The sequence below is a fragment of the Engystomops pustulosus genome, chromosome 7 (assembly GCF_040894005.1).
Source record: "Engystomops pustulosus chromosome 7, aEngPut4.maternal, whole genome shotgun sequence".
In the NCBI taxonomy this organism is placed as follows: domain Eukaryota; kingdom Metazoa; phylum Chordata; class Amphibia; order Anura; family Leptodactylidae; genus Engystomops; species Engystomops pustulosus.
In genome coordinates, this window is record NC_092417.1 from 125,036,893 (window position 1) to 125,064,454 (window position 27,562).

The 27,562-nt window shown below is 43.4% G+C and overlaps 1 protein-coding gene and 1 long non-coding RNA gene across 4 annotated transcripts in view; both read right to left on the reverse strand.

Annotated features, from left to right (window-relative positions):
* Nucleotides 1-1,172: 1,172 nt before the first annotated feature.
* SLC7A6OS (solute carrier family 7 member 6 opposite strand) overlaps nt 1,173-27,562 on the reverse strand; it is a 52,025-nt gene continuing 25,635 nt past the window's right edge. For all 3 annotated transcript variants that reach the window (XR_011848993.1, XR_011848992.1, XM_072117763.1), the window contains one exon: nt 1,173-1,455. Coding sequence is in view for 1 of the 3 variants with exons in the window: in XM_072117763.1 (XP_071973864.1) it covers nt 1,355-1,455 (101 nt within the window). In the remaining 2 variants the exon portion in view is untranslated. The remainder of the gene's footprint in view (nt 1,456-27,562) is intronic.
* On the reverse strand, nt 15,294-21,628 carry LOC140070816 (uncharacterized). Its single transcript, XR_011848990.1, has 2 exons — nt 20,410-21,628; nt 15,294-18,741 (listed from the first exon to the last, which is right to left on the reverse strand). It is a non-coding gene; the product is annotated as an uncharacterized lncRNA (long non-coding RNA).

The window sequence follows — 27,562 nt, forward strand, 5'->3', positions numbered from 1 at the left end:
TGATAACAGTTAATAGACAGGTATGAAATGTATGGTGAGAGAGAAGAGGTCAGCCCAGGGCTTGTACTTATGGGTACCAGGACATGGAACAGGTTGGATGCGTCATCAGCCATATTTGCTGGAAGCATCAGAGCCACCCGACTAGGTTTCTCCAGGGACGCTTAAAAGTGTTTCCTGGCGCGTCTTGGAGAGGCTCGTCCCTCCTCCCCCTTCCGGTGAGACCGGAAGTGATCAGGCTCCTGGACTGAGCGCGAGTCCACGGAGCCGGGCTTTCGGGTCCGCCCTTAATGACGTGACCCCGGCGCCCCGATGACGCGCTTACCGGAAGTCGCGTCATTCTGATGACGCGACGCGGCCCGACTTCCGGTACGCGGCCACTCCGGAACCGCGCACCTAAGATGCACGTGCGCGCGCGCGCCACCATCCCTGCTAACGCTGGAACCCTTCCACCGCCGAGGACCAATGCTCGAACGCCGGTCCCCCAGCAGAGAAAAGGCCCCAACCACAGGTATTTCTCGTCTGCTTGCTTGTCCCCCCGCAACCAACCCAGCATTGGTCTCCCGGGACCGTTGGTTGGGCTGGAGGAACGGGGGGTGGGGAGGAGGTATTTTGGTGTTCCCCTCCACTCTGTTGTGGAGGCGGAACCCGGCAAAAAAATAAAAGTAAAAAGTAAAAATTAAATCTCGTGTCTCCCTAAGGAGACTCTCTTGCATCCTATATCCCGTAGGGACAGGAAGACACTGGTGTTGGGTGCTAGGGAGGAGCTTTTAATCTCTTGCACTTCCTGTCCCTACAGGATATAGGAGCATCCTCCAGGTGGGGGCCGTCATGGAACGTGGTGGAAATACACCATGGATACTTGACTGATTGATCATCTTTATTGCACAAGATGTATTTGTACATTATAATTTTTCATTGGCCATGATGTAATAACATTGATTTGTGTAACCTTGTTGATTTACAGGTCTGTGGCAATCTTGAACTATAAAATGCATCATCCAGCTCTAGGCTATTTTGTTTGGAGAATTGGAGGTCTCATGATCTAGAGCTTGCATGCATAGCTCTCTATTTATATGGTAGTATTAAACCTTTGTGAATTTCTGCAGGATAGGGGTGTGCTTTTAATTTGTTGTGAAACTTGGAGACAGCTTAATGGCAATACCACAATGCACTCCATTTACATAAACAATATTTATTCATATAATAAATCATTGAATTCCACAAAATTTCTTTCAAAAAGCCAAGTCAACTACACAAAACGCTTCGATATAATACATTTCAGTGTTATCCAAAACATTTTTTGCCCTTAAAACAGAATTCTTGTCTTGTAATGCAGAGATGCACTCTGTATAAATTAGTCTGAATATACCTCTTCATCACATTCTTTCCGACGGTAAAAATCCAATGTACCTTCTCTACTATATTCAGTGTCCTCATCACTGTCTTCATAATAACCTGAGGATACAAAATGGTTGGCTGCATTACATTATCTCTTACAGTTGACCCTTTTCTATCAAAACTCTTTTCTCCAATTTTTTTTTGCAATTATTAAATATACAGTTTCGACTTACATAAAAATTCAACTTAAGAACAAACCTCCAGAACCTATCTTGTACTTAACCCGGGGACTGCCTGTACTACAGTTTGCCTCTGACAAAAAAAAAAAAAAAAAAAACACACACAACAACAACCAAAAAAAAACCCCCACTGCATTCATAGGGCAGAACCCATAGTGTACTGGCGTTGATGGGCAGGTATAGCTTTCTAGAACACTAGGGGCCAGATGTTGCAGTGATCTCCTTGAGGTTTCGTGCAAAGCTGTTTGCTGGCTGATAGTGGTGGGAAAATCAAAATTTTTTCCAGTAACCTATTCTAAATGTTTTTTCCATCAATAGAAATATCACAAGAAGTGAGTTCTCAGTTCTGCAACCCCCATCCCCCATTATATAGTCTGCCAGCCCCTACCCCAATAGAATGCCTGTAAGTAAAAAAAAAAAAAAAAAAAAAAGTGTAATCTCATTCCGATGACCCCACGGCAGGTCCTCTTCTATCCATCGAGGCTCCGGCATAGGCTCTGTGTCCCCGCACGGTCTGTCGCCAACATCAATGTGTGCCAGTGCCGGTGCACACATTAGAATGTCGTGACGCCGTCACGATACCTGCGACGGACTGTGCAGGGACAAGGAGCCGATGCCGCAATGGATAGAATAGGACCTGTCAGGGTGGGGGTAGGGTTCAGAAAGGGGAGTACACTTTATGTTTTGTTTTTTTCTTGACTTGAGTATAAGCAGAGTTAGGGGTTTTGAGGGCATTTTTTGTGCTGAAAAACTCAGCCTATACTCGAGTATATACGCTTATTATTTGTGGGATTTGTCTCCAGTGGAGGGATGAATCTTTTCCAATGGTTGTCACTTCTTAGTGGTTTCAATTGCGTTTATTCTTTTAGAGCTCTGCAAACACGACATGGCGATTCTAAGCAATTTCAGTCAAATTTGATCTCCAAAGATAAATTGGGGGTGCTTTCCATCTTGGCAATGCTGTTTGACCAGATAGTATGTGGCCCTGTGATAAGTATTGGTTTACTTCAGTTGCAAGTTTTAAGGTGCTTGTTTTATCATCTGCTTTTTAAAAGTAAAGTAGATCTTATTGGGAAGGTGCTAGATATTTTTACAGCAATTCTTTTGAATTCTTTGTGAAACTGTAAAAATATTATTTTTTGAGGGGTCTGATTTCCAATATAATGATGTCTATGCCCCTCACCTATTGCACCCAAATAAGCTCTATAAAATGGCACACTGCGTGCACAAACTTTGGTTTACATTTGAGGTGCATTTACATCTGTAGATTTTAGGGCTACATAAAAATGTAAAAACTCCATTTTGATTTAATTGTTAAAAACTTAAAGTGTTAATAAGACACAAAAATTAGAGTTTGAATACTTTGAGAGGTGCAGTTTTAAAACGGGGTTAGTTTTGAGCAATCTCAGTAAAAACTTTTTTTTCTTTAAATAAATTGGGGGTAAAGCAGTCTGTACAGCCAAATCATAGAGGGGTCACGGTAGCCCCAATATGTATTAGCATAATTTTAAAAGTTGATTTTAGAAAGGAGGTCATGGATCACAAATAAAAAAATATTACCACAGTCCATGGTGCCTGGCTTAACATGCTTGATTTCTTGATTTTAAGAATGTAACCATTTTGTAGGTCAAGCTTCAATTTTTTATAATATAAACATGTATCGCTTTATATGGATATAATTTTTGAATACTTTACCTTACGAAAATTATTATTATTTTGTACACGTTGTACTCCAAGTCTGTGGAAAATATGTTTTGAATTTATTTCTAAAAACATTTTTAACATTTTAACTGTCTTTTTATTAGAAATAAAAATTTTTTACATATTTTCCATATAAAACATCTAGGAAATGTTGACATGGTAAGAGAAAGAAAAAAGGCCAACAACGGCCAACAGAAGATTTAGAGGATTAAATCGTGAGTGATAGACATCAGAAGTGGACATTGCATCTGTCATAAATATTGTAGATGCAAATATTTCAAGATAAGTAAAGGATCTCACTTGGAGCCAACAAAGAAAAAAAGAAAAAAAAAAAAAAAGAAGAAGGGAAGGGAAAAAGGGGAAAAGGGATCCCTCTATAAGCTATGAGTGCAGTAGATTCAGTCACCTCCCTGGCTAAGCTCGCCTACCCAGTAAGCATCCCACGGAGCCCATACCTTAGAAAAGAGGTCTACCTTATCATTCATTGATGCAGTCATAGATTCCATACTTCGGATCGCCCTCAGTCTTGCCAAGAGGGACCCTCTAGTAGGGGGGTTCGTCTTTTTCCAGTTTTGTGCAATCAGGCTCCTAGCTGCCGTGAGAATATGTACATGGACAGCTTAGGCAAAAGTTGGGGGGGGATATTAAGCAAGTAGAACAGAGGGGTCAGAGGTATCGAGATTGAGAGTACTTCGCTGAGCAGGTCTCTCACCTTCTCCCAGGAGGGTTGGATATTTGTACAAGACCAAAAGATATGCTGTAAGGTGGCATTTGACTCCCTGCAGCGCCAACAGTTGTCTTGGGTTTCTGGGAACATCTGATGTAACTGAGCTGGTGTATGGTACCAGAAGTATAGCAATTTATATTGATTCTCCTTGTAGACAGTGCATGTCGATGTCTTAGCTGCATAATGCCATATACGTCTCCAGGTCTCCTGCGTAATGGGCGATCCCACCACTTGTTCCCATCTAGCCATATAGGGATGTGATACAATTGCTGTGGGGTCTGGATGTAGGAGCAGGAGATCGATGTCGGAAATAAGTCCCGACGTGTGCGTGGCGGTTTTGCATAAATACTCGAAGGGGGTAGGTTTGGAGACTGCATCGGAACTTCCCAAAGTTTGCAATAGATGACGGATTTGCAAGTAGTGATATCGGGAGGTGGACGGGATATCAAATTTTTCTTGGAGAGTGTGGAAGGGAAGTATTGTCCTGGAAATGTGGTATACTATATCCGCGAAGCGAAATAAACATTTGGTATGCCAGGGTTTCAATGCTGGACCCGTTATTGTTTGAGGCATAAGTGGTGTGTATAAGAATGATTGCATGGGTGAACATTTAGAAGTCAAAAGGGAATCTTGAGCAGCAGTTGCACCAGAGGTGTAGAGTGAAAGCTATAGGTCCTAACAGTGGGCCTTCTGGGGGTGGTATCCCTGGGGTCCATAGAAAAGCATTGGGGTGAAAAGGGGCCAACCAGAGTTTCTCAATTTCCATCCAACTCGAGTAGGCCCACAATGTCGACCAAGCCGGGATTCGTCTGAGGTGTACTGCCCAATAATATTTAACAAGGTCCGGCACTGATAGTCCCCCTTTAGATCTAAGAGCTAGTAGGATGGATTTGGCTACTCTATGTCGTTTGTGGGCCCACACGAACCGGAGGAAAGCACCCTGTAAGGATCGCAGGGTTCCCAGGGGTACTGGAATGGGCAATGTTTCAAAGAAGTAAATCAGTTTAGGGAGTAGGGTCATTTTTATAGCTGCTATTCTGCCAAAAAGTGATATTGGTAAGGCATTCGACTTATTTAGTAACAACTGTATTTCTTTAAACAGTTGCGGAAAGTTGTGATCATAAACTGAACTGTAAGACGACGTTATGTTTATTCCTAGGCATCTGATAGCTTCTTTTTGCCAGCGAAGAGGAGACAAGGGGCACCCCTGTCGAGTACCGTTCTTAATGTCTATAGGGTAAGAGGAGGCGTGGGGAAGTTTAATTATCGCTGTTGGTTTAGCGTAAAGACCTTTAACTGCATTCATGAATGAGCCCTGGAAACCTATGATTTCCAACGTCTTAAACGACCAGTTCAATCTGTCAAACGCTTTTTCCGCGTCTAGAACTCAAAATCAGCGCCTGTTCCTCTGATTTGTTCAGGACCTCTATTAGATCAATTGTCCTCCTAGTATTGTCTCCCCCTTGGCGACAAGGGATAAATCCTACTTGGTCTTTGTGGATCATAAGGGGAGCAATCGATTCGCTAGAATCTTTGTAAAGATCTTTAGATTAGCGTTAAGTAGGGCAATTGGCCTATAATTTGCACAATCTGCTGGGTCCTTTTCTGGCTTGGGGATCACCGTTATATATGAATGAGTTAGGGTGGACGGGAGGGACTCCCCTTCTAGAAAGGTGTTGAAGAGGCGTGTCATATGAGGGAGTAGGGTTTGTAGGAATGTCCGGTAATACAGGTATGTCAGGCCATCCGGCCCTGGCGCCTTGCCGTTGGGAAGTTCATTGACTACCTCCTCTATCTCTTCCGGTAGTATAGGGATATTTAGGGATTTAACCACGTCCGGGAAAGCTTGGGGAGAGAGCAGGAAACCAAAAACGCCTTTATTTCCTTTTCCCTATCTCCCATTGATAATAGTAGGAGATCGGGTAGCGTACAATTTGGCATAATAGGCCTGGAATTGCTCAGCAATGGCCTTTGGATCATGGACCCTGAGGGCCCCTTAATAACATGTGGATTTCGGGTCTCCTGCTTCTCCCGAAGCTGCCTTGCAAGTAGAGTATGGGATTTGTTTCCTTTATCATAATAGCTCTGCTTTGAGAATACTAACATCTTCTCTACTTGTTTAAGTTGGAGTTCTCTCAGGGTCTCTCTAAGTTCTAGCAGGCGCCGCAATCGCCCAGTGGTAGGGTTTTCTGCCATATCGGTCTCCATAGACTTAAATCGCTTTACGTAGTTCCTTTTCTTGTTGGAGTCTATCTCGTTTGGATCTCGTCCCTGCTCTATACAATAACCCCGAATCACTGCTTTGTGTGCTTCCCAAAGTATGGCCTGAGTCGAGACAGAGTCTACATTCAGGCGGAAGTATTCCGCAAGGAATGTGGATAGCTCCTCTCTTGTATGTGGGATTTTTAACAGGGCCTCATTCAGCCTCCAGTGGCAGGTGCGTAACTATGTGAACTCATCTCTGAGGCTGAGAGTCAAAGAGGCATGATCTGACCAGGAAATGGTCCCTATATCCGTGCTGCGCATCATTCGTAGGATTTGGATGTCCCCGAAGAATTAATCAATGCGGGTGTGAGTGCCCTGTGGAGCAGAGTAAAATGTGTATACTTTGTCCCTGGGATTGCACACCCGCCATAAATCAAATAGGGAGAAGCGGCGAATTAAACCACGGAAGGCTGATGCCATATTGTTTTGGGATCGGCTAGTAGGGGAGGTGGAAGTTGTCAACCTATCCATGGAAGTAGAGAAAATCAGGTTAAAATCCCCTCCCAGTAACAATGGCAGCGGAGTCAGTTTGACTATTCTGTTCAGTACTTTAGTAAGGAATCGCACCTGGGAGGAGTTTGGGGCATATATATTACAGAGGCGGATCGGGTTGCCATTTAGTGTGCCCTGCAAAATAAGGTAGCGACCCATTGGGTCTGTAATCACGGAGGAGACCTGCACTGGACATGACTTGGAAATCAAAATTGCCACTCCTGCTTTCTTGCTATCATGTGAGGCTAGATATGATTCAGGATATAAGTGTCTTGCAAAGGCAAATGAGCCTCTCGTGTAGAAATGTGTCTCTTGTAGGTAGACTATGTCTGCCCCACTAGTTTGCATTTCTTTCAGGACTAACCTACGTTTAGTCAGGGAGTTTAGTCCCTTTACATTTAATGAAAGTAATTTAACCATTGTTACTATCTAAATAAGCTTAGATATACTCACTGTGTGAGGGTTTTGTAAGAGGTGTATTTTCGTTGTCACCTCTGAAGATGGTAGAGGAAGCCTGTGGGAAGTCTGAAAGAAAGAGGGGGATGAGGGAGAAAGGGGGTAGACAGACGGGTACAGACGTACAAAGACAAAAGACGATGACACTTAAAGTATACCAAAGGTATAAACCAAGACGGGAGAAAAATATTACTCCCTTTCTGGTTGGGGTCTAGACCACCTCTTCCCCAGAAGAGAAAAAAAAAAAAAGGGGAGAGAAAAGAAACTAGCAGGTGGCCGAGGGGACTCTTCTGATGTCAACCAAAAGGCGCCGCCAAAACAGAATTCGACAAATAATAAATCTGTCAAGATTAATAATATCAAGATTAACAGAATAAGACCTCTGTGGCCAGACCCCTGGTGCAGGGTCACATGAACTTTTAAACACATTAACTAATCAGTGTCCTGATCTTGCGGATCAATTGTATCCAAGACCAAACAAGAAAGGATATAAATCAGAGTAGTTCCTCAGATTTCAAGTGGGAGATTCTCAGAGATTGGCGGAGGGTGTCCCGTTTCCCAATCCGGGATATGGGGTACTGGTAGGTCCCATGTGTCGCAGAATGGTATCAGATCTTGAAAGGAGCGTAATGTCGCCGTCCGGCCATCACGAGTAGCAGTTAAGGCGAATGGGTATCCCCATCTATATAGAATCCCATGGCGATGCAGCGTATCCAGTAGAGGCTGTAGGTGTCTTCTCTTCTGCAGAGTTAACCAGGAGAGGTCCTGAAATAGCTGTATCTTTGCTCCCTGAAAATCATGTTCTCGTTGTTTTCTTGCCCTGAACATTATGCGCTCTTTGAGTTCGTAGTCTTGTAGTCTGCAAATTATGTCTCTAGGGGCAGAGCCAGCTGACTTCGGTCTAAGAGTTCTATGGGCTCTGTCAAATTTTATTTGAATGGAGGGGTCTCACAATATAGCCGAGAATAAGGTGTGTAGCGTTTCCTTTACATTTTCTCTCCCCTCAACCTCTGGCATTCCCCTCACCCTGATGTTGTTTAGTCTCCCTCCCTGTCCATATCCCTGGGGATCTCAATTGGGATATTGGTTGCTTTCTGGCAGGAGGAGTGGAAGTTTGCTTAGGTGGACATCTTTGTGGCAGTGGCGGTGCTTGATTGGAATGAGGCACCTTTGTCTCCATGCCTGCCTTTATTACTGTGCTGTAACTCCTGCTACTTGGTTCATCATGCTGTTGAGGGAGAGTTCCCTGTGCCCTGCTACCTACTGTACTGAGGGAGGGTTTGCTGTCTGCCGCCTTTGTACCACGTCTCCCCTTATCCTGGGGAGCATCACTCTCTGTTTTCCCGCTTCAGGGGGGGCTAGGTGTGGGGTTTACCCTCAGTGCAGGTGGATCGGGTGAGTCCCTGGCCGCCGCGTGCCGGGTAGTGGGAGCCGATGTGGAGGAACGGATGGAAGACTCACCCTTCTGCCTGGTTGCGCCTGAGCATCCCGTCACTGCTGCAGGAGACCTATTCGGCTCGGTGTCTGGAGCTGCGCTGGACGGAGGAGGGTCACTGCTGCCGCATGTACCTCGTGGGCAATATGGCGCCCGCTCGACAGAGTGCGGAGGGATCCACCGAATGTATCCGTCCAATGTGCCCGCTGGAAGCTTCTCCTGAGAAGGTAGGGCTACTGGCCTCTACCCAAAAAAGGTCTTGGGTGCCAGTGTATGCTGGTGTTAAAGTGCGTTATTAGCACCAAGGGTCCGGAGCTCTCCGCTCACACATCCATCTTGGCTGACGGCTGGCCACGCCCCCTCTAAAAACAATTTTAAAATTTGGCGAACATTTATTTTTTTTTTAGATGTTTTTTCAGACAAATAACTAATTTGGTTGGAAAAACTAACATTCACATTTCATTTTGATGTCAGACAGCTTACAGATCGGACATCAGTTTTCGGTATTTTCAAGGAGATTTTAGGGATCATTTTTGTTTTAAATGAGCTTTGAAAAATATGGATTAGACTAGCCAGTAATTATGTTTCCTTGAGTACACCATGATAGCACTTGGGGATAGGAAGTTGCAAAAAAGGAATTAAAGACCCCTCCATTCAGCTCTATTACCAGAGTCTTCTAAATATCAACCGGAGGACTAGAAAACAAAGAAGTCTGAGGTTAAAAGGAAACCTACCATTTAATTTGATGAATTATGAAGCAAATATTCCTTGAGAATGCTGTAGCTACACTGATGAATCCCTGTGTTGAGTGGTTTTGTTGACAAAACAGATATAACATTATGATAATGAAGTGCTGTCCTCAAGACTTTTCCTCATGAATACAAATATATAACTCCTAGTCGTATATAGTATTAACAGACATCTATTTATACAATAAAATCGCTATAGCTCCTGTTTTTTGTGCTTAAGGGGGTATTCCCATCTGGGCATTTACATTTAATTAAATTCATTTGCCTTTTGTAAACATTTCTTCAATTGGATGTTAATTAAAAAAATGTTCCTGTGTGAAGATAATTTCTCATAAATGTAGCCATGTTGTCCCTTAAAAAACAAGATAGCTTCCTCGGATACGACCACGTCACACTCTGGCAGCAGTGGTTAGACTTGCACCATAGAGTCCTGCCTGACCACCTGGATTCAGCAATCATTACCACAGGGTGGCTGTGCGACATGTAGTAACTCCCCGACATTTCATATACAATAACCTTTTCTTTCTTTGTGCACTCAATCCATCAGAGGTGGCCGTATCCGAGGAAGCAATCTCGTTTCTAAGGGACAACATGGCTACATTTATGAGAAATTATCTTCACACAGGAACATTTTATTTAATAACATCTAATTGAAGAAATGTTTACATATGGCAGATTAATGAAGCTGAATGTGAGTGCCCAGATGAGAAAACCCCTTTAAGTAGCCATTTGAGACAATTTTTGTAATATTACATGCATTTAACCCCTTTGCGCACCTTGACTCTACCCGCACCTAGATATAGAATTACGTCAGAACTTTAAAGTCTCACAGGCACGGGTGACAGTGATACAAACTTGCGATATCGGCGCCGGCCGCCGGGTCCGGTATCCTAGTAACCGGCAAGGGACCCATCACAGCGGTCCCTTGCGGGCGATCGCTCTGATTAGTCGATCTGTACAGTATGGCCAATCAGACAGCAATCATGTGTCAAGAGGAGGGCGGAGGAGGGCTACAAGCTCAGTTCTCCTCATTCAGCGTTGTGAAGTGAAGAGAACGGAGCCTGTGTCCTTCTGCCGCCCCTTCAGTCAAAAGCCTCCAGTTTAACCTTTTGATCACTGCTGCCCCTCTGTGATCATCCCCCATAACTCCCAAACTATAAGGGAGTTCCCAATTTCCTTCCTTTTTTTGTCAAAAAACCCCAAAAAGTTAGTGAGCGTCCGTCAGCCAAGGAGATTTTAGTACCTTTTCTTTGTTAAAAAAAAAAAAAAGTCAGCGTCAGTCCACGTCAGTCAGTTTCAGCGAAAGTCCAACAGTGTTATTCACTGTCAGACTGACAGTTTTGAACAGTGACAGTTCATCAGCGCCCACCAGCAGCAGTCAGTGTCACTCCAGTTGTCCGTGTGTACAATTCTTCTATTTTTAAGTACATTACACATTGTTAAAGTGCATTAGACAAAATGACATAAAGAACATACAGTGCTGAAGAGGCGTATGCTATGTTAGCCTCAGACACAGAATCGGCGAGTGAGGGAGGCTCAGAATTTGTTCTGTCCTCTTCTTCTTCCTCCTCATCTTGCAGGGTTAGGAGGGCCATACATTCAGTTTTACCTCCACTTCCATAAAGTAACTGGTTTCCCACAGCCTCCTATGCCCACCAAGTACTTGATTTTACCGCTGTTCCAGGAGCCCAAGTACAAACAGCAGGGTTATCTGAAATTGGCCATTTCAACATTTTTTTTTTTTACACCTTTGACCTGCTGGACTTGATTGTTGAGCAAACCAGCTTACATGCCTTGCAATTTTTAGAAACCAATCTCAATTCATTTTATGCCAGGCCATCTAGATAGTATCCAACCACTAGAGAAGAAATTTAAAAATTTTGGGCATTGGTATGGAATATGGACCTTACAAAAAAAACATCAGTAAGGGACTATTGGTTTACATCCTACCCCCCTTGTACGGATCAACAATGCCCAGTGCTCGCTTTGAGGCCATCCAAAAATTTCTCAATTCTTCCCTATACACCGCAAAAAGAGAGATTTCGGCAAATGAGTACCTGGTGCATTCTAAGGGCAGGATAAAGTTTAGGCAATATTTGCCTAACAAACGTGCCATATATGGCATAAAGATTTACAAAATGTCCGAAACAGCCTACACTCACACATTTCATATCTATGAGGGAAGGGACAGTCAAATTCAGCCCCCTGATGGTCCTCCATCCCTCACAATACCTGGGAACATTGTCTGGGACCTCCTGCATTCAGTGTTTGACCAGGGGTACTATGTGTACCTTGATAATTGGTACACAAGTGTGCCCTTGTTTGAGTGCCTGGTTGAGGGAAAAAAAAAAAAAACACTGGCATGTGGGACGGGCCAAAGGAATCAGAGGCACCTTCCCAAGACCCTAATAAGCCAAACCCTGCAGGTTGGGGAGAGAAGAGCACATCACAGTGATGGGGTCCTCTTTCTAAAATTTAGGGACACAAAAGAAGTGTTCATGCTATCTAGCATCCATGATGTCAGAAGCTCCCTTGTCCCTGTCCGCGGAACAGCAGCCCCTATTTCAAGACCACTATGCATTCAGCATTACAATACATTTATGGGGGGAGTGGACATGTCTGACCAGATGCTCAAACCGTAAAATGCCATGCGGAAATGTAAAATATGGTACAAAAAGCTGGCAGTATATTTTATCCAAATGGCATTGTACAACCCCTATCTCATCTTTAGGAGCACTGGTCACCAGGGATCATACCTGGAATACCAGGAGAAGAAAATTAAAGGTCTTCTCTTTGGTGACAACGTGGCAGAGGGAGGAGAAAGTTCTACCTGTGTGACAGCTGTCTGCAGAATTGTTCCTGGACGGCACTTTCCTGGAGTAATGCCCCCCACCGCAAAAAAAAAAAAAAAAAGGTCACCCCCAGAAGACATGTGTTGTCTGCTTCAAAAATGGCAAACGCAAAGACACAACATATGAGTGCGACACATGTCCCTCCCACCCTGGTCTTTGTATAAAAAACTGCTTCCGCATTTACCACACATCCCTGGACTTATTTCTTTTTTACCCGTTTTCTTTTTTATTAATTTGTATACTGAGAACCCCTAATCTCCTCCACCTCCATAATTTTCATTATACCCCTAGATGAATACCAAGTTAATGAAGGCCTCAGAATCCTTGTGGCGTTCTATCACTTCCAGGCCCTGCCATTTGTTCAGGCAGTATATAAGATTTTTTTTTTATGAAAGCAGGAGAAATAACCTTATAAAATGTCAGAGTATATTTTTCCACATTTATGCTGTTGCATGAAAATTATGTCCTAAATAGACATTTTAGATATAAAAATGTGTTTCAATATTTCAGATATTCAGCACATCTGTTCCAAAAAAACAAGAAAATAATACAAGCGTACATACAAAACCCCTTAAAAAATATTTAGTGTGGTCTTATATAAAACAGAGATACTTATGGCTATTAGGGGCCAATGTAAATAAAACTGTGACCTGCAAAACCTATAGGGAAATAGCCGTAAAAGCTTAGAGAGAACCAGTCAGGCAAATTAACCCCCTAACTATATATGTTTTAATAAACTGCCATTAGAAAGCATTGCCTCTATCCCTTCATTGTCCTTCTACATGCCTGTAAACTTAAGCAATGAGGTCCTAAAATTGTATGCAAATGACCTTTGAAATGTCCAATGGGTCATTAGCATATTCAAGAAGTCCAGCTTATTAATGAATGGGAGGCACAGCCACAACCCCAGTGCTTGACTGACAGGCTCTATAATGATGTGAGGTATAATGGTGTAATGGCTCCTCCATGTGCTTCCTGGTGCTGGCCGAGCCCCCTGCAGCCTGTGTGTAAATAGGACAGATACAACAGCTCCAGGCAGCCATGTTATAGCAGTACATTTCAGGTACTTGTGCAGCTGATGTCTGTGTCCCTTACATCTGTATTAGGAGGACAAAGCATGGCAGCAGGTAAAGCACAGACAGTAGCAATGCTTTACTATACATTACACACAGACATGAGCAGGGGGAGGAGAGGGGAGGGAGAACAGGGGTGACATCACGGCCTCTGACCATGTGACCAGCCACATTTACATAATAAAGAAAACAGTAGTTACTTACCGGTAATGATGTTTCCTCGAACCACGACGGCACCAACCAGAGAGAGGGATCCGCCCCCAGGGACAGGAAACCGGAGCATAAAAAACACGCCCTTCCTATCCTGCCTCAGTGGTTACAGAGACTTGGAAGAACCTTATTAGTACATCAGAAAAAACATTTCCATGTAAGCATAATTCTGATGCCCAAAATTATTATTTATATTTAATTATATTAACTCTACCCATGAACTACCACAAATAAAAAAGGTAGGAAAAAACACCAGGGTGGGAATATATACCTGGTGCCGTCGTGGTTCGAGGAAACATCATTACCGGTAAGTAACTACTGTTTTCCCCAGCACCACGACGGCACCAACCAGAGAGATTTTCAGAGAAATATTTCGGGAGGGATAACAGCGGAGAGCGATTTTCTCTGGTAAAGAGTTCAAGAGTACCCACCACAATTAACCGATAGTGTTTAACCCCTTAACGCTCTGCGCCGTAGCTCTACGGCGCAGAGGTATAAGGGATGTATGAAGAGGGCTCACGGGCTGAGTCCTCTTCATACAGAGGTGGGGGTTTTTGCATTTTGCACAAAACCCCCACCGCTAATAACCGCGGTCGGTGCTTGCACCGATCGCGGCTATTAACCCCCTAAACGTCGCCGGCGCCGTTTAAAAGACGGCGGCACGCGGGCGCCGCCATCTTTTTTTTGATCGCCACGCCCCCGAACGTCATCGGGGGGCAGCGATCGGTTGCCATGGTAGCCTCGTGTCTTCTTTTGACACGAGACTATCTGGCATCTGCAGATTCGTTACAATGAGCCAGTGGCTCATTGTAATGAATGTGCTGCAAAAATGCCATATATTGCAATACAGAAGTATTGCAGTATATGGTAGCAGCGATCTGACCATCTAGGGTTAATGTACCCTAGATGGTCTAAAAGATAGTGAAAAAAAAAAGAAAAAAAAAAGTTTAAAAAAGAAAAAAAATTAATAAAATATTAAAAGTTCAAATCACCCCCCCTTTCCCTAGAACGGATATAAAACATAACAAACAGTAAAAATCACAGACATATTAGGTATCGCCGCGTCCCAAAATGCCCGATCTATCAAAATATAAAAACGGTTACGGCCGGCGGTGACCTCCGAGGCGGGAAATGGCGCCCAAATGTCCGAAATGCGACTTTTACACCTTTTTACATAACATAAAAAATGAAATAAAAAAATGATCAAAATGTCGCACAGACCTCAAAATGGTAGCAATGAAAACGTTGCCTCATTTCGCAAAAAATGACCCCTCACACATCTCCGTGCGCCAAAGTATGAAAAAGTTATTAGCGTCAGAAGATGGTAAAAAATTTTTTTTCTTTTTTGTACACATTCGTTTAATTTTTGAAAATGTATTAAAACACAATAAAACCTGTATAAATTTGGTATCACCGCGATCGCACCGAACCAAAGAATAAAGTAGGCGTGTTATTTGGAGCGAAGAGTGAAAGTCGTAAAAACTGAGCCCACAATTTTTTTCAATTTTTCCACATTTGGAATTTTTTTTCAGCTTCGCAGTACACGGCATGTTAAAATAAATAACATTACGGGAAAGTAAAATTTGTTACGCACAAAATAAGCCCTCACACAGGTCTGTACACGGAAAAATGAAAAAGTTATGGATTTTTGAAGTTGGAGAGCGAGAAATGAGGCGAAAAACCCTCCGTCCTTAAAGAAAATGTGGGGGGTAAAACCCGCATGCTGCCTGACAGATCCGGTCCCAGGATGCATGTCTAAATTATACCCAAGATGTGGCAAGTGCTCGGGTAGAAAGGGCACGGATAATTTTTTTTTTTTTTTTTGAGACTACATAGGTCAAATTCTACTCTTTATAGAGGTCTAGACCACCAAGTAAACTGATTATTTGCCTTTACGCAATACACATACTCTTAAGATATATTATAACCCGAACCCCTGGCCTCTAGGTTATGAAAACCTTCTTCCCCTTCAGATTTTGAATTGGTGCCAAGGGACATAAGAAATATCCTGTATGACCAATAATAGATAGTGGAGGTCAGATCGAAAATACTACCGAAGCCACAAGATTAGGCCAAACCTTTGCGAGTAGGGGCATCCTACTGTGGGACCTAATGTGGAGACTTTATGACCCAATTGCCTCTGGATTTCATGTCAACTTACTAACCAGAAAAAACGGAAGGGTTTTTTTTTTTTTTTGTTTTAGAGAAAAAAATGATACTAGAGAATATTAGAATGTTCCAAATCAATCTGAGCTTTGCATGACGGACAAAAGCTCTGCCAGTCCTCTATTTATTTAGGATGTTCCTAAGGAATGCGTTACAGAGCATATTCCTTTACACTGTATGATCCTCTGACAATTTACTCCTTGTTTGTTCCCTGATTGTTATAATCTTCAGATCTTTGAGAATGACTTTTCGACCGACTCCAGATTCTCTGAAAAACTGTACCTTCTACCTAGGTTCCTACACCTTAAGAAGACAGTACATATAATAACTATAAGAACCTCTTTTAGAATCCTGACAGCAGCTTGTTTAGATTCCAGAGGACTGACCCCTAGACTGTCTAGTGAAAATTACAGCCTGTACCTTACTTGCAGAAAAACAAGTTGTAGAGGTCTTAAAAACTAAACTAAGACCTGGTAAACAGTAGATAAAAACTGGTTTATACTATATCCATTTTAAACCTTGCTATAAGAAGGGACAGCTTTGCCCCAATGGAAGATAACCTCCCTATATGCAACAGAGAGGAATGACTGGACATGAATGGAAACACCAGGGCCATCGCTTCCATTATTCCAGATGACTATTCAGGATCTGCGCATGTGCCAAAAATTGACGCGGCTTGGGTTGAAGGAAAGAGGTGGTTTAGTATTATGTGGGTATATGATAGGTCAGTGATGGCGAACCCCTTATAGCCTCAGTGCCCAAACCTCAACCAAAAGCGACTTATCTATCGCAAAACTCCAGCGCAGCAACCCAAGCAGTAATGTATTTCTCTTTGTTAATTGACAAATTTCATTCCTTCAGCCTCCCAAGGACACCAACCCGGTTGAAAGGAAGAGGGCAAATTCATCTATCATTGTAAGAAGATTCTGCAGGCAGACTCTGAGATCTGTCATGTGAACTTTATTCTGTGGTGATGGTCTGGGTGCCCACAGAAAAGGCTCAGAGTGCTGCCTCTGGCACCCATGCCATAGGTTTGCCACCCTTCTGACAGGTGAATGGCTCCCTGACATCATAAGGACTTGTGCACCTGCACACATAGTAATATCATAGTAACAATATTTTTTATCTCCCTTGGAGATCTAAGTCATAAAAGTAAATGATGGTTATTTCACATGAATATATTTGAAACACAGATGAATGTTGTTCACTACAAGTTATTACTGGTGGATTTGTACAATTTGGTTGTAAAATGCACCTGGTATGATCACATGCTTAATTGATGTTGTTCATATATGTGGAATGTTGGATTTATCACATTGCTTGAAAAAAAGAATCCAGAACAGGGTCTGAAAAGTTACACTTGGGTAAATAAAGCACCCATCCATTTCAATTTTTTTTTTTTTTCTGAGTTTGGAATGCAGTCCTAGTGCCTGGTGTGTCAAGACCTGTACTGAGGTTTTCACCAACAAAACTTTTTGTTATTGTTTTGGTGCTACTGGACTTTCGAATGTTTTTCCAGGTCTGAGAGGATGCGCTGACAGCCTGTCAGGCTCCACTAGTTTAGAATCTGCAAAATATACTTAAATCTGCAGGACATGAAAAGAGACACTGACTTGCTCTATTTTTGTGACCTTGAAAGGAAGCAGACTGTTGGGCTTATACTAATAAGCAGACAACCATCAGGGGAATCATATCCCCTTGGGAAAACTCCCCAAGTCTGGGTACACATGGGTATTGGGAGTCTGCTGTACCAGCAAAACACAATGCAAGCAGCATATCCTACCCCAATTCATCATCTCTTGCTCCGCTGTAGAGCAACCGCTCGGAGTAAGGATTCTGATACCATTCACATTACCTGCTTACCTGGGGACCAGCTGCTTCCAGCAAGGACTCTGGCATCGTTCACATTACTGGCTTACCTGTGAAACTACTGCTTCTATCAAGGTTTTTTTTTTTTTTTTGGCATACTTCCCATTATCTTGTGGGTACTTGTGGAGCCACCGCCCACAGACAGTTTTATGTTATCATTCACATTACCTTGTGTATCTGTGGAAAACTGTTCACAGCCTGGATTATGTAATAGTTCACATTACCTTGGGTATTTGTGGAACCACCGCTCACAGCCTGGATCATTCACATTACTTTGTGTATCTGTGGAAACTATTCACAGCAAGGATTATGTAATTATTCACATTGCCTTGGGTATTTGTGGAACCACTGCTCTCAGCAAGGAGTATAGCATCATTCACATTACTCTGTATCCGTGGAACTATTCACCGCAAGGATTATGTAATTATTCACATTGCCTTGGGTATTTGTGGAACCACCGCTCACAGCCTGGATCATTCACATTACTTTGTGTATCTGTGGAAACTATTCACAGCAAGGATTATGTAATTATTCACATTGCCTTGGGTATTTGTGGAACCACTGCTCTCAGCAAGGAGTATAGCATCATTCACATTACTCTGTATCCGTGGAACTATTCACCGCAAGGATTATGTAATTATTCACATTACCTTGGGTATTTGTGGAACCACTTAACTGCAAGGAATATAGCATCATTCACATTACTCTGTATCTGTGGAACTATTCACAGCAAGGGATATATCATAATTCACATTACCCTGCATCTGTGAAACTATTTCCAGCAAGGATTGAGGCATTATTAACAATATACTCTATACCTCAGGTGATACAATTGCTGAAAGCAAAGATTATGGTATTAATCATATTACCAGTTCCCTATCTTGGCCTCACAACTCCAGGTCTGAGGTTGGGGGGGGGATGACTCCTAGTCAGGCTCCGTGAGCCTGCCTTTAGTGATGGATTCCCATCTTTCAGTGTATGGACACTCAAAGTCCACCTTCTCAGCGAATACATAGTCAAATGTTAATGTGTTAATGGTCCCGCAACCACAATGTGTTATATCCTATTGTATGTAGATGTACAAGGTTGGAGAGAGCAGTTTGAATTAGGTTAGGAAACTGCACATCTGTTACCAAACTGCAATATGCCAACACTGAGTTGTTTAACCCCTTAAAGGAAACCTACCACTTGTAGTGGCAGGTTTCCGATGAAAATACCGGGCACCAGCTCAGGGTGAGCTGGTGCCGGAGCTTATTTTAGTTAGTGTTTTAAACCGCGGTATCGCGGTTTAAAACACTTTTTAAATGTTATAGCCGGCGCAGGCAGGTACGCGCTCGGCGCTTACCGTGCACGCGGCTCTCATTCACTTCCTATGTAGCCGCGTGCACGGTAAGCGCCAAGCGCGTACCTGCCTGCGCCAGCTACAACGTTTAAAAAGTGTTTTAAACCGCGATACCGCGGTTTAAAACACTAACTAAAATAAGCTCCGGCACCAGCTCACCCTGAGCTGGTGCCCGGTATTTTCATCGGAAACCTGCCACTACAAGTGGTAGGTTTCCTTTAAGGACGGAGGGTTTTTCGCCTCATTTCTCGCTCTCCAACTTCAAAAATCCATAACTTTTTCATTTTTCCGTGTACAGACCTGTGTGAGGGCTTATTTTGTGCGTAACGAATTTTACTTTCCCGTAGTGTTATTTATTTTAACATTCCGTGTACTGCGAAGCTGAAAAACAATTCCAAATGTGGAAAAATTGAAAAAAAACCGCACGTGCGTCACGTTCTTGTGGGCTCAGTTTTTACGACTTTCACTCTTCGCTCCAAATAACACGCCTACTTTATTCTTTGGTTCGGTGCGATCGCGGTGATACCAAATTTATACAGGTTTTATTGTGTTTTAATACATTTTCAAAAATTAAACGAATGTGTACAAAAAAGAAAAAAAAATTTATGCCATCTTCTGACGCTAATAACTTTTTCATACTTTGGCGCACGGAGATGTGTGAGGGGTCATTTTTTGCGAAATGAGGCAACGTTTTCATTGCTACCATTTTGAGGTCTGTGCAACATTTTGATCATTTTTTATTTCATTTTTTATGTTATGTAAAAAGGTGTAAAAGTCGCATTTCGGACATTTGGGCGCCATTTCCCGCCTCGGAGGTCACCGCCGGCCGTAACCGTTTTTATATTTTGATAGATCGGGCATTTTGGGACGCAGCGATACCTAATATGTCTGTGATTTTTACTGTTTGTTATGTTTTATATCCGTTCTAGGGAAAGGGGGGTGATTTGAACTTTTAATATTTTATTAATTTTTTTTATTTTTTAAACTTTTTTTTTCTTTTTTTTTTCACTATCTTTTAGACCATCTAGGGTACATTAACCATAGATGGTCAGATCGCTGCTACCATATACTGCAATACTACAGTATTGCAATATATGGCATTTTTGCAGCACATTCATTACAATGAGCCACTGGCTCATTGTAACGGATATGCAGCTGCCAGATAGCCTCGTGTCAAAAGAAGACACGAGGCTACCATGGCAACCGATCGCCGCCCCCCGATGACGTTCGGGGGCGTGGCGATAGAAAAAAAGATGGCGGCGCCCGCGCGCCGCCGTCTTTTGAACGCCGCCGGCGACTTTGCCGGCGGCGTTTAGGGGGTTAATAGCCGCGATCGGTGCAAGCACCGACCGCGGTTATTAGCGGTGGGGGTTTTGTGCAAAATGCAAAAACCCCCACCTCTGTATGAAGAGGACTCAGCCCGTGAGCCCTCTTCATACATCCCTTATACCTCTGCGCCGTAGAGCTACGGCGCAGAGCGTTAAGGGGTTAAAACCTAACAAGTTTGCAGGCATAGCCCATATAACAAATGTTTTACTACATCTTGTAATCTTGAGTTTCCAAATGATCAATGTTGATGGGAACTCACTTTTAGTCCAGGCCAAGCATTATAAAAGCAGCATGTGGTTCATCAGACCTTCAAAGATAACTGAAAAGTAACCATGTGCTCTGTGAGGGGTCTCAGTCCTGCACATCTCTCCACACTAGGAGGAGAGGCTAACCTGCAAGTCGTTAGATAATTAACTGAACCTGCAAGAGTAATTAATCAAAAGCTGTGACCTGAGCTACTAACCAGGATTACAGACCATCTTCCCATTCTGGGACTTGCAGATTTTAATGCTGCATAGATGCAGCCCCCTCACAAAAGCAAGCATGTTTAGTTTAGAATGGCTGGTAGCTTTTCCATAGGTTAACCAGAATTCATATTACACACTACATATCATGAGTGTAATAGAAGAAAAGTAGACTTACCACCCAGAACTCTCATATAGGTACAGAGGTTCTGCCGGGTCTGTGGGGATACGGTGAGCTCCTTGTCAGGTTCCGTTAGCCCCTCAAATGGATAATCCAACAGACACAAACCAATCCAACTGGAGGCGTGTTCTGTACGGGACGCCAGAAGTCCCATCCTGTTAGCGCCATTCACCATGTGAGGTGTGTCTGGAGAGTTGTCACACCATGTAACTCCGAAAACTGCTTCTAGAGATGTCGGACACGGCTGGGCTCCCACTCTGGGATCAGCAGCGTGCAGCAGGAACCCCGAACAGGCGCACTCTAATCCCCACATCATGCTGTTTCTGGGGCTAGGCTTTGGATCACTCCAGATCTGGACGATCTCCAGCTCACTGGCTGGGTTCAAAACCCTAGTACCTGTTGTCTGACAGGTACCAGGTAGTAGTTCTCTACACACTCAGGTTCCCGCCAGGGACAGGAAACCACTGAGGCAGGATAGGAAGGGCGTGTTTTTATGCTCAGGTTTCCTGTCCCTGGGGGCGGATCCCTCTCTCTGGTTGGTGCCGTCGTGGTGCTGGGGAAAATATGATTTTACAATGATTTATGTATGAATTGACTAGAAAAAATGCTGGGATGGAATGCATGTGAAAATCAATTAGGAGCAAATGCTCAAGGATAATTACAATTGATGTCCCTATCAAAAATTCAAATATAATATACTGCCTGTATAGAGGAACATTTAAAACCAAATTTTTATTAAGTAGTCAATAAAATTATGTGTGCTGGAGCTCACACTAACAATAAACATGGAAGCCCAACAGACATCTAAGTGTCAAAAAAACAGGCTTGGATATATTGAGAGCCACTACTTCCATACTATCGATGATCTGCCATTTCTTGTTCAATTTCGTCGGTGGATATTGGGATCACATCCACCTCCCAGAAATAATCTTATAGGCAGAGTATTAGGGAGTTCCTATATTTGTAACACACTGTGTTAACAATAGGAGGGCTCAGACATATATATCCACTAATATGGTACACGACCAATTTCTTAGTGTGTCAGGGGGTAATCAATATTTGAATTCTCTGTCTTCACCCCAAGGCATCACTTAACATGTATTTACAAAAAGGAGATGTGTACTGGTGGGCACAAAGTTTCCAAACCCAATAGTAACTAACACATCTTCAAGATCTGTAGCAAGGTGCACTGAGACGGTGTACTGGTGGACATATGATTTACCACCCTGATGATGTGTAATACACCCTCCCAATGTCAACTATTTACACCTTATTTACACCTGACGCGTTTCCCTGCAATTAGCAGTTCATCAGAGGTGGAATATAATCATACAGGATATGGCACGTGTCGTGGGTTTAGGAATACAGTGCTTCAGTATGGTACAGTTGATCTCTGTCCGCATCCACTTCGTGCCTAACACTAGTAGCAGTAGCGTTTCATTTATCAGATGTCAAAGTGTACTACGTTCAAGTTGTTACTCATGATATTTTATTAGCATATGAACCGTGTCCTGCTGACTGGCTGTCTCAGCTAACGGCTCTAAATTTCTGCTCTCATCATGCCATTTTCTCTCTCTAACTCAGTGCAGCTTTATTTCGCTCTCTGCCTAGTAGGACGCCGACGTTGGTATGGCCGCGCGTGCCGCGTGTACTCACGTCTATTTATAGTATTCGCTCCACCCTCAGGGGGTTGGTTAAGGTTCCGGGAGCCAATCAAGTATAGTATCAAGCTGCCAACCAGAGAGGTAAGAGGAGAACGTCATCCAAGTAGGTGCGTCCCTTCTATCCAATCGCAGCAGCTCTACATGAATTAGCTCCCTCACTTGTTTATATTAGAAACCACGCCCCTAGATCCATCACTTTCTAGTGGTACAGTAATCGTTTAAGGGGGATATTATTGCGAATGTAGCGGGCATATATTAAACACATATGTGAAATTACCAGATAAATGGCGGCTATTCTTCTGCGAGTAGAGGTACATTATATCTAAAGGTGGATCCCAACCCGAGGACACAGAGCGTATCAGTACATCATCCGGACCGTCAGGATACAGGAAGCACTAGTACCATTATGATAATTGCTTAGCGGGTCAACCCAAGCACTACTTAAGACCACAATGATCAAGATATTCATAACGTACCATAGCTCCCCGGTATGTAAAGCAGAGGATTTAGATGAAACAAGTATAGATTATATGTTCATTGAGTCCATCATTTTGTAAGGTTTTTAAGGTGAAAATCCACCTGGATTCTCGTTGTATCACCTTACGGGCGAAGTCACCTCCCCTTGGGGATGGTTCCACCAGCTCTATGACCTGAAATTGTAGGACCCTGTGGTCACCATTGTGGTGCTCCCATACATGTCTCGATACAGCTGTATCTTCCTTGTTTTTGGTGTCGTTGACATGCTCCCTTATCCTCCTTCTGACTTCCCGTGTGGTTTGTCCAACATACTGGATGCCACAAATGCAGGTCATGAGATATACAACCCCTGCCGATTTGCAGTTGGCAAAGTTGCGCATCCAGTATGTTTGGCCAGTAGTGGTACTTTGAAAGTCACCCCGATTTTGCCAAGAAAGAGAATCACTTACAACAGAACATAGAAATTCATTGCACACATTAAGGAAAGAAAACATTTTCAGTACTGTAGGGATACATTGGATTTCAAGGAAGGAAGAGTTTTAGACTTTCTGACAAAGACTCACGTGACAAGTGACTGTGAGCAATCCTCATCGGATTGGGATCCGTCGGATTCCGAGGGCTCACAATCCCAAAGAGGAAGGGGAAATCGGGGTAAAGAAGCGAAAGGCCCCAACTTAGGAAGGGGCAGAGGTAGAGGCAGTAGAGGAGGGAGAGGCAGTAGGGGTCCACGAGGTGGAAGAGGGGAACCCTCGAACAGCTCCGAAAGAGAACATTTTTTAGGACAGGAGTTACCCATCTCCAACTACCTACTAAGGGGACAGAAAGAACCTCAAAAAACATAACCCTCCCCTCCAACTCTACCAATGACAGGCTCCAAATTATCAATCTTTCAGAGAGAGTCTTAACTGATGAGGAGAGAAATGTCCTATCAAGAGGATTGTCCTTTGTCCCTGTTCCACAGGTGGATATTTTTGAGTGGGTTAAGGATTTGAATTTATTTTGTCGCAGACTCAAGTGGAAAAAATTCTTTAAATTACATGATAGGAAAAAGTGTCTTGAATTAGGACTTATGGAGGAAGATATGCCCGACTTTCATAACTTGGAGGCCCTACTGGAGGAGAGTGAAAGAACGCTAGGAGAGGGTCCCTTTACGAATCTAGGACCAAAATCAAAAAATCTAGCACCAGTGGGTGATGGCTCTCCAATTGATGTTTTCCTGAAGGTTGTGACAGACCAGTTATGTGCTCTGAACATGAGAGGCACAACACAATTTAATCTCTCCAGGGGTGAACAGGAAGCATTAAGAAACTTAAGTAGTGATCCCACAATCATCATCAAGCCATCGGATAAGGGGGGGAACGTGGTCGTGCTGGAAAGGGATAAGTATGTTGCAATGTGCTTAAAGATACTTAAAGACCAACATTGTTACAAGAAATTGTCTACTAACCCGAGTGAACAATTTGGCCGGGAGTTGAAACAGATCCTAGACGAGGCAAGGGATACCAGATTGATCTCAGAGAAGGAATGGAAATTTATGTATCCCGATAATTCCAGCATGGCCACGTTCTACTCCCTACCCAAAATACATAAGGGGGTGACCCCACTAAAGGGGAGACCCATTGTGTCGGGGGTCAACAGCCTGACACAAAATGCGAGCATCTATATTGATGAGATATTGCGACCATTCGTGGTGGCCCTCCCATCTTATGTAAGGGACACCATGGATGTTCTGAGGCAGATTGATGAGGTTGAACTTCCGACAGGGACTCTACTGGCGAGCCTCGATGTGGAGGCCCTGTATAGTTCCATCCCACATGACAAGGGTTGTCAGGCGGTGGGCGATTTCCTTAAAACGAGGGGTGTCCATTTCTCGGCCCACAATAACTTTGTCCTCAAGTTATTGGACTTTATCCTGACAAGGAATTTCTTTCTCTTTGAGGGCAGAATCTTCCACCAGCTCAGGGGAGTTGCAATGGGGAGCCCATGCGCCCCCACATATGCTAATCTCTACCTGGGCTGGTGGGAGAGGGAGGTGGTGTTCCAGGAGGAATACGAGCGATGGACCTCGGCCATAGTGTTGTGGCTGAGGTTCATCGATGATGTCCTGATTGTCTGGAGCGGCACCAAAGAACTCTTTTGTGAATTTGTGGAGATATTGAACGTCAATCGACTGGGTTTGTTCTTCACATCGGAAATTAACCCAGCATCGATAACATTCTTGGATGTAACGATTGAATTGTCTCCCACAGGAAAATTGAAATCCAAGCTATTCCAAAAATCAACTGCAACCAACAACCTCCTGCAGTGGAATAGCTGGCACCCTCTTCCTTTGAAAAAGGGTATCCCCAAAGGTCAGTACCTAAGGGTACGAAGAAATTGTTCTTCAACTGGGGACTATTTATCAGCCGCCAAGGATCTCCGTAATAGATTTATTGAGAGGGGCTATCCTACTCAAGTACTGAAGGAGGCACATCAGCATGCACTCAACTGCCAGTGGAACACATTGCTGAATCCCAAAGTACGGACTGATGGAGACTCCAAATTGAGAATAATTGGCACCTTTAATAACTGCCACAGGGAAATACATCACATCCTGCGCAGGAACTGGGGCATTCTCAAAATGGATAATGATATCGCGGATGCGATTGATGATTACCCATCAATTACGTACAAACGAGGACGAAATATCAAGGATATGATTGTCCATAGTCATCTGAAGCCTCTTACAGGTAAGGGAACTTGGCTTCCTGATAAACCCAAGGGTACGTTTAGATGTGGGGGCTGCAAAGCCTGCAAATACATTCTAACAGGGAAATCCTTTCAAAGTACCACTACTGGCCAAACATACTGGATGCGCAACTTTGCCAACTGCAAATCGGCAGGGGTTGTATATCTCATGACCTGCATTTGTGGCATCCAGTATGTTGGACAAACCACACGGGAAGTCAGAAGGAGGATAAGGGAGCATGTCAACGACACCAAAAACAAGGAAGATACAGCTGTATCGAGACATGTATGGGAGCACCACAATGGTGACCACAGGGTCCTACAATTTCAGGTCATAGAGCTGGTGGAACCATCCCCAAGGGGAGGTGACTTCGCCCGTAAGGTGATACAACGAGAATCCAGGTGGATTTTCACCTTAAAAACCTTACAAAATGATGGACTCAATGAACACATAATCTATACTTGTTTCATCTAAATCCTCTGCTTTACATACCGGGGAGCTATGGTACGTTATGAATATCTTGATCATTGTGGTCTTTAGTAGTGCTTGGGTTGACCCGCTAAGCAATTATCATAATGGTACTAGTGCTTCCTGTATCCTGACGGTCCGGATGATGTACTGATACGCTCTGTGTCCTCGGGTTGGGATCCACCTTTAGATATAATGTACCTCTACTCGCAGAAGAATAGCCGCCATTTATCTGGTAATTTCACATATGTGTTTAATATATGCCCGCTACATTCGCAATAATATCCCCCTTAAACGATTACTGTACCACTAGAAAGTGATGGATCTAGGGGCGTGGTTTCTAATATAAACAAGTGAGGGAGCTAATTCATGTAGAGCTGCTGCGATTGGATAGAAGGGACGCACCTACTTGGATGACGTTCTCCTCTTACCTCTCTGGTTGGCAGCTTGATACTATACTTGATTGGCTCCCGGAACCTTAACCAACCCCCTGAGGGTGGAGCGAATACTATAAATAGACGTGAGTACACGCGGCACGCGCGGCCATACCAACGTCGGCGTCCTACTAGGCAGAGAGCGAAATAAAGCTGCACTGAGTTAGAGAGAGAAAATGGCATGATGAGAGCAGAAATTTAGAGCCGTTAGCTGAGACAGCCAGTCAGCAGGACACGGTTCATATGCTAATAAAATATCATGAGTAACAACTTGAACGTAGTACACTTTGACATCTGATAAATGAAACGCTACTGCTACTAGTGTTAGGCACGAAGTGGATGCGGACAGAGATCAACTGTACCATACTGAAGCACTGTATTCCTAAACCCACGACACGTGCCATATCCTGTATGATTATATTCCACCTCTGGTGAACTGCTAATTGCAGGGAAACGCGTCAGGTGTAAATAAGGTGTAAATAGATGTAAATAGTTGACATTGGGAGGGTGTATTACACATCATCAGGGTGGTAAATCATATGTCCACCAGTACACCGTCTCAGTGCACCTTGCTACAGATCTTGAAGATGTGTTAGTTACTATTGGGTTTGGAAACTTTGTGCCCACCAGTACACATCTCCTTTTTGTAAATACATGTTAAGTGATGCCTTGGGGTGAAGACAGAGAATTCAAATATTGATTACCCCCTGACACACTAAGAAATTGGTCGTGTACCATATTAGTGGATATATATGTCTGAGCCCTCCTATTGTTAACACAGTGTGTTACAAATATAGGAACTCCCTAATACTCTGCCTATAAGATTATTTCTGGGAGGTGGATGTGATCCCAATATCCACCGACGAAATTGAACAAGAAATGGCAGATCATCGATAGTATGGA